The following is an 18487-nucleotide window of genomic DNA, read 5'->3' as shown; positions in this document are numbered from 1 at the left end:
TTCAGTTTAACAAACAACACCTAAGAAGGAATTACTTGCATCAAGATGGGATGGGAGATGCATTAGGCACGCAGCCTAGAGGACACCCATACAACACTCGCAAGATCAGAGTCCCTTGCTGTTCCATTTGATTGGTTGACCTCCCAACTTTCCAGTTGCTTAATACCTCTTGAATTAGATCACAAAAACAAATGATTTTCACAAAATAGGAAAGAAAGATGAGCTAAGCGTCTCCTAAACTATTAAGTTTAGAGGATCAGTAACATGATCCATAAAACTACACAACATATTAGCAGTGTGTGGTACCATAAGATTTACATAGATAGCTACAACAAGCTACAATCTAATTTCCCACGATGCAACAAAAGCTGCGTCGAAGGCTTACTCTACTAAGGTACAGGTAAGATGTCACCGCGAACAATCAGATCTAACATCAACAATTACAGTCATCCAAAAGAACCCATACATAAAATGCCTAAAAGGAGGCAAAGAAGAGGGGGCAACATATTCAGCAACTAACTGGAGAGGGGGCTGGAGGTTGCTGTGCATCTACTCGCCCCATTTGATTAACTTCTCGAGGCTTGGACTCACCAGAACCTCCATTGTAACTGCCATTTTCTTCGACCAGCAAATCATTATGTGGCGTTTGTTTTTCCTTGATCTCTCCCACAGATTGAGGTGGAATTTCACCGTGTTTCTCGTTTTGCCCGTCTAAGTGATTTTTTTCATCAGCAACAACACTAACCTGTTTTATATCTTCCTCCTGCTTTGGCCCATCCTCTTTCTCTATATCTGGTTGTGGCTTCTCTATTATATTTACCGTGACCTCTGCTTCCCCCATTTTAACGTGTTTCTCGGTTTCAGTTTCTTCGGCGGCAGAGGCCTCTGTTTCCAATTTATCCTCCATGGTGACCTCAGCAACTTGGGTTTCTTCACCAGAAGCAGGTTTTACATCTTTATTATCCTTGGGTTCTTGGGCATCATCTTGAATCACATCTTTCTCAACTTGGTTTTCATCTGGAACAGTTACTTCTGTTTCGGGCTTCTTGGTTACCTCTGCCGCTTCTTGTGCTTTGACTTCATTCCCACTTTGATTTTTGTCCCCACCATTTTTTTCTGTTTTGGTTCCTGCATCATCTTTCTTGGTTGCCTCTTCATCTTGAGGATGAACTTCTTTCTCCCCTTCAGTTTCTTCAGGTTTACGATCCTTTTTTGAACCCGATGATTTTCTGGTCCGTTTCTTTGGTGGCTCACTTTCAGGTGGTGGTGGTGGAGTTGCCTTTGCTTTCTCACTGATCCTTGACGATCTTCTTGGGGTCTCACCGGTACTCCAATCAAATTCTGTTATTGCAGGGCCACCAGGGTGTGATTTGAGATACTGTTCCAACTGTTTTCTGTTATTGATCTCTTCCCCTGTAGGAGTGATAAATAGGATCTCATTCTTCTTTGGTGTCCCTCCTTTTTTGGGAATGAACTGCACAGGAATTCAAGGGTAATTTGTGACGCTATAGAAATGATGGCCACATTCATATGAAGTTGCTAATATGATAACGACAATGGACATATGAAGTTTCAAGCTGTCAAGAATTACATGGTTACTCAAGAAAACAAAAAATGTACAATTACTTATCCATCTAGTGCAATTAGTAAACCAAATAATCAAATCCTACGGTTACCCAAGAAAGTAAAGCTGCGCATGAAATTTAACTGCAGTATTACCAAACCTACACAGCATAAATTGGAACCAACATAGCCCGAATTGGTGGAATCCAAGCCATACAATTCTGTTGCATGTGATCTTATTGTGAATGAGTACTGGTTGTTTGGGCTTTTTAGAATTCAATCATGTGCAGATCAAAGACATGTGTATGGTCTTAGATGAGAATTTGAAGAAACGCACTAGCCTTATAATCTCGAGCAAGCCAATCATAGTTAGGAGTGAATACAGTGTGATGAGTTCTATAGAAAAATGGATCCAAAGTCGTCGATGGACTAGATACCAAACTAATCGGACCATTTGATGAAGCCGACTACAAGAGCTCTTAATGTGATTATACATGGTTCAAGATGAAAATTTTCCTCTCCCATGATTATATGGGTTACTTGTACAACCATATTAGTTGTGTGAGATCCTAGTTGCACATGACGAGTACTGCTTCAAACCTGACAGTGGCCACCCACTGTCAAATAGCCCTTCAAATTGAGGAAAATTTAAAGGAAAGTGGGTGGTCAAAGTAGAAATACTAACAAAGTTTGTGTAAAACTTTGTTGAAATACTTGGAAAGTCTTCATGAACCCATGACACAACACATTTGACAGTACAGAGTCCTCAACTAAATTTGAGTTTTCATTAGAATCTTCTTGACACGGTTCTAAGAGTGTTGAGCTTTTTGACACAATACTGTGCTCAGTTCCCTGAAAAAGACCTAAACCTAGTTAATGGAGATATTCCTAGAACAGGAAGATCGGAGCAATTGGTGGAAACCTGGGAAAATTTATTTGACATCTATTGGCTATTCCTGGGTAATAAGAGTGGCTTTAAAACAACAAATTTTATACCCAATAAGGTGTCAAGAAAAATTTTATAACTTGCAATGTGTAGTGACAGATGCATCAATAAAATGCTTTGATGTATTTGGAAAGCAATGTTTAGAGGTGGAAGCTCATCCAAGACCATTTAACACACATCGGTCAAAAAGGAATCACTTTTTTTCTGACACACGGTTGATTTCCTCTACAATGAGAAAAGCTTAGTCTGATAATTTTTGGTGTGACACCCTTCAAATTAAGGAGTCACATTTTACAAGGAGACCCCAGCTTTACGATTGGAGCTTGGAGAATTTATGGGCCAGAAAACACATAACCATCTTCATCTTCTATGCCTCGTCCCAAATGATGGGGTCAACAAGCAAGAAAGCCACGATACTTTCAAAAAGAATGGCAAACATGTTAACCTTTGCCTACAAAAATATTCGGAAGAAGTTAATGAAAACCGAGATGAAAAATTTTCAATTCAAGCCAGATATCGAAGACATCACTTTACGTCCAAAAATACAAAATTTCGTAAGTTCAAAACAATCATGATGAAGCCATATTTATTCCCTCCATTTGAGAAAGTCAAACCTTTTTCACTTTAGAGGAATTTATGAAGGACAAAACTTGACATTGGGGGGGAGGGGAGAATGCTACAAAAAAGAAGTGCCAGAATATCTTCAAAGCAGACCCATACCCAGTAAAACTCAACCTGAGTTCGGACCTAAACATGGTAGATCATGTGGGCCATCTCAAAATGGGCATAAACTCAAATAAAAAAAATGAGTCCTATCCTAGCCCATAAAAGCAGTTGTCAAGGCCCATATTTCAACATGTTAGTTTCCATATTCAGACCCTTCAACATATGTGATGAACTTCAGTCTATGTAATTTTTACTTAGGATTTTCTTTTTCCTTTCTTTTTCTTATTTTTAAGTTGTTAGGAATAAGAGTTAAGTAGTTCCTGACTCACTAATGGTATGAGTCAAGTCCCCAGATGGGAGTCCTTGATGTTCCTCCCTCCCTGACCTTTTTGCGGGTTTTCTAATGCTCGTTTGGGTTATTACGTTGCCTTTGTGGGTTTTGTTTGTTGGACTCCATTGATTTTCCTTGTTAAGCCAGCTTGGCCCCATGGCAGTTGTATTTCGTTGTGTTCTTTTATCTTTTCAATGAGTCATACTTATCATAAAAAACAAATCTAAATATTAGGATAATGTCAAATTTTAAATTCAAATTTCCCACTCTTAGGGAGTATTAGTTGCTCTGTTATTGCACTCTATATTGGAAAGAGGGAAGTCACATGAGTCTGCATTATGAAGAGTCCCAAGTTACTTTGTTTTTCAGAAAGTTTGGGTGTGATAAGGAGTTCCTAGAGGTTATGTTTTCGCAATCGTAAATACTCATATACACTCCTTGTTTTAGAAGAAGAATAAGATAATTGCTTTCTCATTTTTTGCCAAAACAGATTAAGGTTGTTTGATGTGTAAGGCCTTGCAATTGGGTCTTTTTGATTCCATATATTGGAAGACTTAAGATTAGTGCTGATTCTAACCCAATACCCTCTTATAAGGAGTGTGGCTCCAATTCATATACGCACTTTTCTATTTCTCATTCTTTTTTTCTATGCTTTAGTTCTACACCAAACATGCCATATTTCCATGTTATGAAGATAGGAATAAAGATTACGTGAACGGCCGGATTTTTTTTAAGAAGATGGCCTTATCATCCAACCACGACCCAAAATCAGGCCTTGAGTAATCTTGTAAAATATAATTGTAGAAAAAAGTGCCCAAATTTAGTTTTCCATACACACCCACCAACACACTCACAATGGAACTATTCAGTCTAAACACAACTTTCTATGGTTCCAACATCACTGTAGTGTTCCGACAAGTATCCAGTTATCTAAATTATCTTCTCAGCAGTGAAGTTTTTGCCAAAACTGTTATCCATGGGGCATCACAAGGAGTCCAACTTAACAAGTTCTAATTATCTCTAGAAACTACTTTAAAGCAAGGTCTTTTGCCAAAAAAAATGCGAAGGAGCAAAAAAAACAGCAGAGCTAACTACAAGACTAAAATTCAAAAAGTGAAACCCTAGACACTATAGTAGAAAGGTGTGACCTTTAATCTTTCTAGAAACCCTAATAATAAAAGTATCACCATTCGAGCAATTTTCAACAATATAAGCAGAGAACACGAAGTAAACCAAAAACCCCATAAAAATTTACAAAAAATAGGAACCCTAATAGAAAAAAAAAAAAAAAAACCATAAGTGTATCCTCATATCTTCACTCCACAAAGCATGATTATTTCAAACCCTAGAACGTAAATCATCACAATTACCCCAACTTCTACTCTAAAAACGCATAAAATTAAGAAAAAGAACAAACCCAGATAAAATTTCACTATAAAAATGAAAATAACAACTCAACAACTTGAAGATAAGTCAAGGAAACATTAGAGTTGCAGAGAGAGAGAGAGAGAGGAAAGAATAAAGGGAAACCTTCTTTGCCCAACCAGCTGGAGCTGGAAGTTCAACGGAGATGACATCTTCTTTGGATCCGCTTTGAGTCTCTTCAGCTGAGCTCGCCATTTCTGCAACAATTCAGGAAGAAAATCGAAGATGAAAGATGAAAAAAAAGTGAAAATTTGAGAGATCTTTATCTTCTTTCCGATAAAGACAATTCAATAAGCGGATGGAGGTACACGTTTTTGAGGAGGAAGATTTTGATGCAACATTCTTCATCATAAAAGAAGTATTGGAAACGTGAATAGTCGACACGTAATAATTGGCTATTAAAAATAATTGAGTTAGTGAATGTTAGATAACGTGTCAACATCTGAGTACTACGTGAAGCTTTTATTATGTGAGAAGTTGACATCAAACGCGTTTTCGTGGGGAAAAGAATTCGTTATTAGATTATTTAAGGACCGACAGACCAATGGACCTTAGATTCTGACTGACGGATTCTCCACTAGATCATTTTTGATGGGGATGATTTCTCGATTGAGTGTCGGGTCCCACAAATTTCTGGAATACTCTTAACCTATAATATGATTCCATCTGGCATGTAAGATAACACCTCTTGTTTGGTCGACACGTTCTCATCTTGAAACAACCTTGTCAAAGTTTTGCTAAAGAGAAGTTCAGAGACGTGACAAACGTCCCATCGATAAAACGTTTATCGTAACGGAACGGAGGTTGCAATAGAAGTACACATTGCAACGGTACGGGAACGGTTGAGATCGCGTACCTCGATCTGGACGCCTAACTGATTTGAAATTAGGGTTGTCCTATTGCACCCATCTTAATGCTCATTGCACCCAAGTTCCTCTATACATGATAATTACATCCCATACTCTCACGTCGAAATGTGCTTTTGGTGGGTGTAGTGAGTACAGATGGTGGGTGCAATAAGCCTAGTCCTTGAAACTATAATGAATAATGTTTAAGTGACCTAGGCTGGAATCTCATATTGCACTTCTTGAGATGAAAATGTATGGGAATCATAGATGATTTTTATCGAGATACAAGTGAAAAAGTATTTATGATTCCTATCTACTTTCACGTCTAAAAGTGCGATGTGAGATTTCAACTTGAGGTCACCCCAACAAGACTCAATTATATTTTTTTTTGGAGGGTGGGGGGATTACTCCTCGTAAAATAGTTTATATTGTTAACGCCTCACTAAGTAAAATTATTGTGAGAGCAAACAAAATCATTTCGACTTTACTTTTAAGGGAAATTCAAGGATAAGTAATCTCACAAACGAAACAAGTGTTACATGTCATCCTGAGATCCAATCAACAGAAAGACAACGAAATAGGGTTAAGCTTACATGACTCCTAGATTATATTCATCTAAACTTGGAGGGGTCACCTATTTTTAAACATAAGGGCATTTCAAACATTCACTAAGACGTGGAGGGGTCACCTCCCAATCTAAGCACAATTACCCTCAAGAGTGTATTTCATATCACACTTACACGTCACGAAAGTGAGATATAAGGTATATTCTTGAGGTCACTGCAAACCTACTCAATATTCTCTACCATATAAATAGTAAAATCAATCCAATTTTCATCCGTCTTGTTTTATTAAATGGGTCTTAACTGGACCGTGTAATTTACGTAGGGACTTTTCTTTGATAATAACCATAGTTATTCCTGCACCACACTTTTCTTTTGTGCCAAGATAGTTCAATCTCATTCACCTTACTACTGTGCAGTGTGCACCTCTCGATGCTTTAAGACCCTCACTCAAGCTTATCTACATCAAGGATCTCCATGAGGTTCACAAAAATTTGTTACCTTTGAATCTCGTTCTCCACTTTAAGATGATGTTACCATTGAAAACTATTTGTGATTGTATATGGTTATTTGCCAGAAGTACCCTCATTGAGAGAAAATTACTTAAGTTGTCTATAGAGAGATGAAGAGTAGATATAAAAAAGTGTGTTTCGAAATAAATGACTTAACGCAAAATAATAATAATAATGAAGAAAAATATAATTCATGTTTAATAAGGAGTTTAAAAAATGATTGCTCAATTCATATCGATGTCCCTTAAAAAGAGACATGGGCATTGATTGTAGATGATTCAAAGGCTCGGAAACGAGTTCGTTCCCTAAAGATTTAATGATTTTTATTATTATTATTATTATTTTATTTTTTTTAGTTGGGGGGGGGTTTGTCAAAATTAGCTTTATTTCAAGGGATTCAATTTTTCTTTGATCCAAGATAGAACAATTAGACTTAAGAGCTCCTTTTTTACCAAACGAAGAGAGAGAGAGAGAGAGAGAGATGGGCCTCTATTGGCTCAAGAAAGAAGAGACTGGTGAGTAGTGGAAAGAGAGAAAAATGGATGGGCTTAGTCGATTGGACTTGAGCCATTTACAATTGAACAACCCATATCAAAATTGGAAGGTGGGCAGGCGTGATCCATGTAACATAGGGATCGTGGACAAAGGCTTCAAACATGAGGCATATTAGGCTCTTAGGTTTGGACTTTGGAGGATGGACTGGTTTGGAAACACCTTAAGAAGTAAGGAAATTTTGAGGTCTACTAGTGGTCGTGATACAAATTCTTAAAAGTTGTTGAATAAAGCTAAGGAGATTCGCTTGGTTCGGATTCGGGTTCCTCACTCTAGAACGAACCCAGTTCATAGGGATAATACATAAAAAAATTACGTATATACAATGATCCAAGTTCTACCTATAAAATGTAATAATAATTATTAAAAATATAATACACAAACATATTAAATAATAAAATAAAATTAAAAATATATCACCCTTAAAAATCTTGCCTTATTAAGTTTAAATGTCATATTACAAAAAAAAAAAAAAAAAATCAACTAGACTTGTTTTTTAATAATCAGGTATCTCTGTCGATAGTGGACCGGGCCTGTATCTGAGCCCATAGACCATGATCTTGTCCAAGGGCACGTGCAATACTCACACATCACACACACCAAGTAAGTGAGGGTGCACCGCCCCTACAGAATTAATAGTCTTCATTGACTATGAATTGCTCTAAGAGAAGAATTTTTTTATGAATAGAGTGAAAATGCCCTTGAGGACAAACAAAACATATAAATGATAGAAAGTTCATTTTTTTTTCTCTTTAATTATTTATAAATATAGATGAATAGCAATTGAAATCTTCAAGCAAATTTGATACATATTCACATACAAATTATAATGAGTTTGTTGAACCCAATTTTAAAATTCAATGAATCGCAATGATTCGACTTGCAAATCTATTGGAACATGGTTTGTTGCCGATTTGTGGATTATTATAAGATGAACAAATCCGATTACTTAGAACATGTCTGACCATTTACATTAACAAAGATCACATTTATGCACAAACATTGCTCCTAGACTCGTTATTGAAGAGGACAGTGAGGCATTGTGTTTCTTTTTAGAACAAGTGGTACATCGCATCTTTTTTTTATGTGACCTTAAACTTCAAATCTAGAGCTTACCTGGCAACTTCAACCATGTGCCATCCCTAACAATGTTTTAAAACTTGACTCAGATGTGCATTGAGTAGAGTCAACTTGATAATTTGTGAGTCTGCTCATACATGTTAATAAATATATTAAAATTATTAATATACGAAAATACTTGTAACATTTTAAAATTTGTTATCATATATATATATATATATATATATATATATTATATATATATATATATATATATTTTGGGGGCGTTCAGCTGACAATCTTAGGATGATAAAACACTGACAAATTTTTTGTCCTATGTGACTTGAAAGTTTCGGATTGAGCTAATTTTTTGTGAGGATGATCTCTATGGTGAAGAGGTCATCCTCACCAAAAATCAGCACAATCTTAAACTTCTAATCTCATTAAAACTATTTTAGAACTATGAACTATTGATTTTTTACCAAAAATTTGTAAACTACTTTTTATGAATTTAGAAGTTTCAAATTCAGCTGATTTTTAGAGAAGATGATCTCCTCACCATAGAGATCATCTTTGCACAAAATCAGTTCAATTCGAAACTTTTAAACCACATAGGACAAAAAATTGTGAGCGTTTTGTCATTATAAGATTGTCAGTCAAACGTTTCATATATTGAAAAAAAGACTAACACACCCTTGTCTTTTTCACTAAAAGACAAAACGATGGCTGGACATTATTTATATATATATATATAGGGACGTTATTATTGTCCAACACATTTTTTTTCAATAATGCCCATCCTCATTTTGTTTTTCAGTGAAAAAAAACAAGGATATATTAGTCTTTTACGCAATAAATAGATTTACTATGCCATTAATAAATGTATTTATTATGCTGTCATTGATTATCAAAACATTTATTACAAAAAATAAATATTTAAATGTTCATAGCATTTATTGTGTAAAAAACTAATACACTCTTATCTTTTTCACTAAAAGAAAAATAGGGAATGTATTATTGAAAAAAAAAAAAGTGTTGGAAAATACTAACGTCCAAGACCTCATGAGGACCTTAGTATTCTCCAACACTTTTTTCAATAAAACTCATATCGATTTTGTCATTTGAAAAAGACAATGGAATATTAATTTTTTTTACATAATAAATGCTTATTTATATAATTAATACTTGTCTCTTTTATAATAAATGCTAGGGACATTTAATCTTTAGAATTAAATGTCTTGTTGCAATAAATAATTTGGCAATCAATGCAAAAAAATATTTATTGTGTAAAAGACTAACGTACTCCTATTTGTTTTCATTAAAAAAATAAAATGAATAAAAGTATAATTAGAAAAAATAAAGTGTTAGAGAATGTTAATATCTCAATAAGGTCTTGGATGTTAGTATTTCCCATATATATAAGGGACGGATCATGGGACATATATAAAAACAATGTAATAATAATAATTTTTCAAAATATAGGTTAGAAGTTTTGGATTGAGTTGATTATTCGTGAGGATGATCTCTATGATGAAAAGATCATCCTAACAAAAAAAAGGTAGTCCAATTTGAAACTTCTAACCCCATCAAAAGTAATTTAGAATGTGGATCATTGATTTTTTATCAATAATTTGTAAATCACTTTTGATGGACTTAGAAGTTTTAGATTGACATGATTTTTTGTGGGGATGATCTTCTTGTCATAGAGACCATCATAACAAAAAATCAGTTCGATCCAAAACTTCTAACCCATATTTTGATAAACCATTATTTATATATATTGATATTTTTTAAAATAAAAAATATATATATAGCAAACATATATATCATGAGCGAGTTTTTAATCTAACTAGATGAATAGCCAAGTTGATTTGGGACTCTTTTTTCTTCCAGTTTATATATTATGTCATGCGCTCGAAATTCCATTGAGTCAAGCCATCTCATTCAAGTTTCGAGCAAAATTTAGAATTTTTAGATCTCTAACAATGCCCCTCCATAGAAATGTAACTACTTAAATGCTGTAACACGTGACAGGGTGTTGGATGGTGTGTGCGGCCCCAAGTAGATTAGTCTCACCAGGTGGGAATACTCCCTGACCTTCTCAAAGAGAGAGAGATAAAATAAAAAAGGATAAGATTAATTGATTTGGTTGAGTCACTTTCCACCATTCATACTTAGATTTTTATAACAATTACCAAGAGTTTCTATTCCAACTTCCCCACTACAAACAAGTTTTAAATTATAAACCACTGAAGAATCGTTCAAGATATCTACCCATATGACATTAATTATGCCCATAACAATCTCAATCAACGTTGTTCTTCATAAAGTGGTTTTGGATTTATTTTTTCTTGTACCTCCCCCATTAATTTGGTATATTAGAAATACCTTTATATGCAAATTGACAAATTTATGATTCCGGCTTACTATTCATTTTAATTAACAAAACATGACCGATAATGAATTTGGAGGTTTTTAAAGTGACTATTTCGCTGGTTTAAAGTGATAATTTTATTTTGAACATGCAAAATTATCACTTTAAATCTGCAAAATAATCAGTTCGTTCTGCAATTTTTTTTTAAACGAAAACGTGACTGTTTGCGTTTAGGTAATTAAAGGGAACAGTCAATCGGAATCGTACATAACTCATTTTCAGCTCACAAAATGATAATTCACCTTTTTTTTTGGAAAAATTTAATATTTAGATGATTGAATGAAGCCTTGAATGACAAAATTTTAAGAAATTATTTTGAAATAAGAACTTTTTTTTTTCTTCACTAATTCAAATATTGGCTGAATTTGCAACACTCCTAGCATTTTCAAGCTAAAAATTGATTAAAGGTCAAAAAAATCTAGCTGGTCAAAGTCAAAAGGGGAGGCGACTAATAAGTTGAAAATGTTGTGTGTTTAAGTAATTCTAAGAAGGAGGTTTATTTATATTCATCAAATAATGAGGGACGCATGTAAAAAACTTAAAAAATAAAAATCACTTTCTCCAAAAGCAGTGCTTGAGGTTCAAGTTCAACCAATTAAGTCCTCTTCGTTGAAATTTAGTTCCGTGGAGTTCACCTAATTATTATTTTAAGTGAAAATTGATGAATGTTTAAAAAAAAAAGTCACTTTGAAGAGTGTTTCTTAAGCAAAATCCCATTTCATAGACCATGAATTAAAGGCCTTTCTTTCTTACTTTTTATTCATCTATTTAAATGCCAAACACCAAGGCTTGGTACCTCATTTGACCATATCAAGAAGATTCCTACATAAAATACAATAAATCATATAAAATTAATTTTTTTTCTATATGGGTTTCTCTTTTATCAAGACATTTTAAAATATTTTTGACAAAATTCACTCACTCACCCTTTCTTTTATAAAAGATTATATCAAAAAAGATAAAGAATCTTTATATAGGATCCAAGTAATAATCATCCAAAATAAAATGTATATGGATATATTTATACAACGAGTCTTATTTTCTAATAATTCTATCATTAATTATATATTAGCTCATTAATACATAAACTTTAAAAATTCTTGTAGAGGCAACTACCCCCATTGTAAATCCACACCTACTTACCGGTATGTTTGCCCCTGCTAGTCCGGTCTACGAGTTTGAAACCTTATAATAATAGCAATTAAAAAAAAGCATAATGGTATTCGCACACCATATACCATATTCAGTTTCGTCTACATAATCTCACTTGATATAAATTATTAAATTCTTTTATTATATGTGTTGCCGTGTTGGCACGATGCCCACAATAATTTTAATATTATTCTTTGACATTATTTTCTACAAAGTTTCTTTATGATTTACTTAAATAGATGTTGTAACCTAATTTTTACTATTATAAGGAGAGATGGCAAGTAAGTGTGATTTTACACCAACATTTGGAAGACAAAAAATGCCCCTACGTTTACATTTAACTTTACTAATATTAGAGTCATTTTCATCAAAACTAATAAAATTACAATCCTAGCTGACCCCATTGTAACCATGTCGTTAATTATTTTCAAAATTACATTAAATAATATTTTAATTATAAAAAAGGTTCATACAATACAAAATTACAATTCCATACTTAATATTTCAGATTATAAGAAATTCCTTAAAATATTATAAATGATAAAATATGATATATAATTAATTAGATTTATCTATTTAAAATTTCTAAAATAATTTTTTTTTTATCATACATGAATCCTAATTTTGTAATGCACAAGTCATGAAAGTTAAATATTTCGATTTCTGAGATATCCCATTCATTAATGTAGCATATTAGTCGTTCCTCCCTCCCTTAACGAATATAAACTAGAGTTGTCTCCCTACCCCTAACAAAACATCAATACATTAGCATCATGAACGGGGCGGAGTCAGGATTTTGCCCACGTGGGGGCAACTAAGAATAGAAAAAAAAAATTGTGGGGACAATTAAAAGTGGAATTTTTTTTTTGCACTAGTGGCTAATTTTTTAATCCACCACTAATATATGTCGCAATAGTACATTAATCTAAAGACTTCGAAAATTCTTAGGGCGAAGGGGGCGGGGAGTGCCTCCATTGTAACTCTGTTGGACAAATCGACATCTGAAGGGCTTGGAATCATAAGTAGCGTGCATCGATTATGCCTAGGGTGTGGTATCGGAAGATGGGTAAGGGGGTGTTTTTAGGAGTGTGGTAAGCACGTTAGAAATTATTAATCATACTTAAGCGATATTAAACTTATAATTATAATTTATAACATACAATGCCAACTCATCAATGCTGGCTTTTGTGCCACGTGTTCCAATCAATTATATATTTCTTATCTTGGAAAATGAACCCTAATCCTATTGGTTGATTGACCATTCCTTCCCATTTTCTTTGGTAGACAACTTAAATATATAAAGCATTGTTTGTTAATATAATTATTTTTGAAGAGAGATCCAAAAAAACATCAATATCAATGCGTAGGTTTGCTTAAAAAAATGCGATTCAAATGACAATGAGGAGTTACTTAAGGCATCTTGTCTAAGGCCCTGTTTGGTATTATTATAAATTGTTGAAAATGAGCGTAAAACGTAAATTAAGCCTTGAGCTTTGTGATTGTATTTAGCTCTTCCTCAAATCCACATGATGGATCGATATCGGATATGATGAGGGTCAATATCAAACCAATTCAATAACAATCAAATCGAATTTGGATTTGATTCAATAATTTATTGAATCGGACCAATGTCAACATTGGAATCCTATTTTAATCTAATAATGGGTGTAGATTATCATATAAAATATACATATGCACCATATTTTAAAATAGAGACGGAGTCAGGATTTTACTTTCGTGGGGGCAATCAATAGAGGAAATATTTTTTTTTATTTTTATGAGGGGCAATAATGATAGATTTTCTTATCCATCCCTGTTATCTGTTGTAGTAACTCATGTATAGTCATAGACTTTGAAAATTCTAGTGGGGGCAAGTGCCCCCAATGCAAATCTGCCCCTACTTGTAAATAAATCACATGGAATTATTTACATATATATATATAGGGTCCCGTTCAGCAACAAACATTTTGGCAAAATATTTTTCAAAACATGGGTTAGAGGTTTTGGAATGAGCTGATTTTTGGTGAGGATGATCTCTACGATGAGGAGATCATCCTCACCAAAAATCAGCCCATTCCAAAACTTCTAGCCCAAGTTTACAAGTTGAAAAATCATGGACCGTCCATTTTTTGTAAACCATTTTTGATGGGGTTAGAAGTTTTGGAATGGGCTGATTTTTGGTGAGGATGATCTCCTCACCGTAGAGATCATCCTCACCAAAAATCAGCCCATTCCAAAACCTCTAACCCATGTTTTGAAAAATGTTTTGCCAAAATGTTTGTTGCTGAACATTTCCCATTTATATATATATATATATATATATATATATATATATATATCTATATATATATATATATATATATATATTTCCGTGTATTATCAAAATTAACCCTTACGAGATTGGGTCATTTTAAGGTCCAAATTTAATCCTCTATCCAAACCCTAAGTTATATTAGATCAGAGTGAACTCTAATCTTATCACATCGTTGACAATCCTATTTGATTGCAATTCATAATAAATATTTTTACTCTCTTAATAAACATGTTCAATTTTACAAAGAAAAAGAAAAAAAAAAGTTCATAGATTTGCACCGATTTGGCAGCATACCAAACAAGGCCCTAGTTTTCATGATTTGAAAATTATAATTAATAATCTTGTGAGAATATAATCCTTTCTTTTGCGTTATTAAGGATGGTTTGAGAGTGCCAATAGAATATGTTAATATATGATATAATGAGTCATGTTGGACATTTCTGAGGTGAATGTGTGTCAGATCTATAAATATTTTTCATCGAGATCTTCAACATTATCTCAAATATAATTTGAGAGATTAGTATATTATACTGTATTATAATATATTTACTAATGTAAATTTTGATTCTATACCAGGGTATTATTGTCATTCAAAATATAGGGGTACTTTTGTCAGACTGAAAAAAGAGGAGCTGACGTCTTTCATGTACGGAAGCCACTTCGTCTTGTTACGTCTGGTATCCGGTCCAAAAAAGATTTATTGTCAAGATGGTTGGCCAACTTGTATTAAAATGGACAAAAATTAGAGTATTAAAATGGACAAAAATTAATCTAATCAATTAATTAACTTAATGGGTAGAATAGTTGCGAGTTGAAAGTTTCATATATAAAAAAAACTGGAAAAAAAAGTTAAAAAAATATGGATAGAGAAGAAAAATGAGATTTAAAATGCATATTTTACATGAATATTTGAATGGGTTAGAATTTAATTTAATAATGCGAGGATGATAATAACATTAACAACGTAATCGTGAATTGTTTTTACCATTTTGATTGTATGGAATGTTATAACGTTGTTAAATAATTAAATGGTGAGATATTATTGTTTAAAGTCATAAATTAGAAAAGAAATATGAAAATAAAAAATGACATGAAATTAATTGTTGAAATAAGCAAAGATTTTTAAATGTTTTATTTTTTAGGAAAAATGATTTTCTTATCCCACTCCCTAGGAAAATAACCTTTGACGTCACCTAATGATATAATTAAAAATCAACTTTCTTTTTGTCATTTTCTTTGGAACAATAAAAAATGGGAGTGATCTCACTACATCGAAGAATTTATTTTCCCATGATTACCTTTTTCTAAAAGTTAATGAGTTTTTTTTTCACTCGATCTATACTCGAGTGACGTGGCAAGGGTACAAAATCATAAATTTTTTTTTTTCTTGTGTATTCCGAAGAAAACGATCTTTGATTTTGTGTCCTTACCACGTCAATCAAGTATAGACCGAGTAAAAAAAATTAAGTCAGAAAATCACGATTCTTTTCGAAAAGTTTACTTTTGTTTCAAAATGTTTCTCGGCAATCACACAAACCAGAAAATATAACTTTTTAGTCTATAAAATTTACGGAGAAAACATGTTATATTTCTTGTTCTCCCTATTTCTCTTCATCTCTTTATAAAATCAGGTCATGAGAGAAAAAAATTATCCTCTTTTCTATAATAAAAAAGATGTTTGGGAGAGGAGAATGCTCCATATTTCTTTAGATTCCCATTTTCTTCAATTATTTACTTTTATTTAGGAAAATTATAATCCAAGATTGAGATGGGAAAATATACCTAAGGGTTCCCTAGAAAAATTTATCCCTAGAAGATCTAAACAGATCACTTGGAAATTTCATGTTTAAGAGTAGGATTTTTTATTTTTGAGAAATGATTTCATGAAAAACCCACTTCTAAGAAAATTAATTTTCTCATAAATTGTGATTCCGAGAACCAAATCAGCAATGCCAGACCCAAACCTTCTAGACATTATTTACAATAAAAAAAAATATATATGAAACGAGTCAAATTTAATTACTCTCTATGCCACTACAGTCTGTCTACATTTATACCCTTTAGCTTCTAATCGTAATCTCAGTTACAAAATATTCATGATTCTCCCACACATCGATCTTTGTTGTACACGTGGCATCTGATTATTGGTTTGACTGTATTAGGCTTTTTTAGAATGGGCAATATCCCCAAATTCATTTTGATTAGGCAATCACAGCCGTCGATCAAGAATAACAAAATTTGGGAGTTAAAATAACGGGTTTTTTACCATTATTTCGAAAACACTAATGTTGGATTGACATTCGATTTACTGTGATTTTTACATTTTCTGACATGGAAGTGTGCACATAATCGTAAATGTGTTTACTCGCATTGCGAGGAAATGTGTGCACCTCCACATCATAAATATAAAAAATCGCAATAAATCTAGTGTCACCCCAATACAATTCTTTTGAAAAACACTATTTAGTTAGATTATCATTTGATGTGGACTCAGCTTCAGAGTTCTATCGATCCAAAAGTTCAAATAAATTGTTTGCTATGCACTCATCTGTAAAGTTTAGATATTATCTTTTAAACCCCTATCTAGGGCTGACAACAGATTAGTTCGATACCAAATCAGTATCATTCTGACATTGATCCGAAAATTTGTAAACACGTATCCGATCCAATTCGAACGAATTAATGAACATGTGAACCGAATCCGATCCATTTCATTTCATCTTTAATCCAGAACCGATCCGAATACATGCCTAATTTTTAAATGATCAATGTTCAATAAAATTTAAAAAATATAAAATCATATAAATTTTTTAAAAACCTATTTTCCAACTACAAATCTAGAAGGAAACCAAAAAGATTAAAATATTTTATCTATATGTATTTATATGAAATTATGAATTATAAAAAATTATTAAAATATGTTCAGATCGCATTTTTTCAAAACGGATTGGGGTAGATCCAAATCCGATCAGAAAATCCATCTTTTCATATTTTATCAGATCAAACCGATTAGAGTATCAGATATCTTTTCGGATCATTGCTAACCTTACCCCTATGTCTATCATTGTTCACCTTTTTTTGTAGTTTACTTATTTTATCTCTCTCTATTTTTATTTATAACTGCTACTTTTAACTCTTTAAAAAAAATATATGCCAATTTGAAGTCTTGGACAAGAGTTGCTCTTAGAAATTAGATTTTGTGGCAAACTAAATGAAGTATAAAAATAAATAAAATGTATTTGAGTTGTGATAATATGACATGCTCAGTTGACTTCCTGGTGTGACAATTCAAAAACTGTAGATATGTACGTCTCAGGATACATGATTGCCTTCCTCATAAAAAAGTCTATCCCGAAGGAACTGTGTATCCCAAGGCGTACAGATCCACGATTCTCAAATTTGTCCACATCAAGGAATCGATTGAGTATGTCACCTGGCTAGTCATATTATGACTCAATTTGTTTATACGATTTGATCATACACAAGAGATTGATTACAAATTAGCTTGAAAAAACATATAAGTAAAATATTATAAATTAGTTAGAGGAAGATTAAAAACAGTTTAATCAACTTAAAATAAAAAAAACATATTCAGATGTACTTGAACAAAATAAATCATTCAATTGACACTAAAATTTTAGATTTTTTTTTTTTTAATCTTTCAAAATTACCATACAACTTGATATTTTTGAATTTGGGCTTCTGGTATCGGTACTTACTCAACGCTTTGGAGTTTGGTTACAACTCACACTGCGTAAACATTTATGTATCAATGGGCTCTATGGGTCTTAGTTGTGGCATCACAACATTATCAATTATTTTGTTCTGTTTTGCATTTAATGGGTTAGTTACTTATATATATAAAAAATAAAAATAATTACCCATGACTACGCCACTTGGCAAATAAAAAACAAATTTCCAAAACTAGGGTCAATATTGTTCTACTGTCGAAGATTGAGGGTAATTTGGGTAAGTAAAATTTATTTTTGGACCCACATTTCCGGTATAGTTGTGAAACCTTTGACTTTTTCTTGATTTCAGCCAATGTGGCATAAAACCTCCCTTACAGCATTCATTTCAACCTCATCTAACTTAAACGAATTAATTAATTAGATCCAAAAT

General features: G+C 32.8%; 1 protein-coding gene across 1 annotated transcript; it reads right to left on the bottom strand.

Annotated features, from left to right (window-relative positions):
* Nucleotides 1–219: 219 nt before the first annotated feature.
* Nucleotides 220–5196, bottom strand: MBD10 (methyl-CPG-binding domain 10). Its single transcript, XM_086452778.1, has 2 exons — nt 5037–5196; nt 220–1474 (listed from the first exon to the last, which is right to left on the bottom strand). The coding sequence occupies exons 1-2, from the start codon at nt 5124–5126 to the stop codon at nt 509–511; spliced, it is 1056 nt and encodes a 351-aa protein (XP_086308904.1). The 5' UTR covers nt 5127–5196; the 3' UTR covers nt 220–508.
* Between the last annotated feature and the right edge of the window lie 13291 nt (nt 5197–18487).

The sequence above is a fragment of the Akebia trifoliata genome, chromosome 8, assembly GCF_017979445.1.
Source record: "Akebia trifoliata isolate Shusen 1 chromosome 8, ASM1797944v1, whole genome shotgun sequence".
Lineage (NCBI taxonomy): Eukaryota > Viridiplantae > Streptophyta > Magnoliopsida > Ranunculales > Lardizabalaceae > Akebia > Akebia trifoliata.
This window is presented reverse-complemented; position numbering and strand designations above follow the sequence as displayed.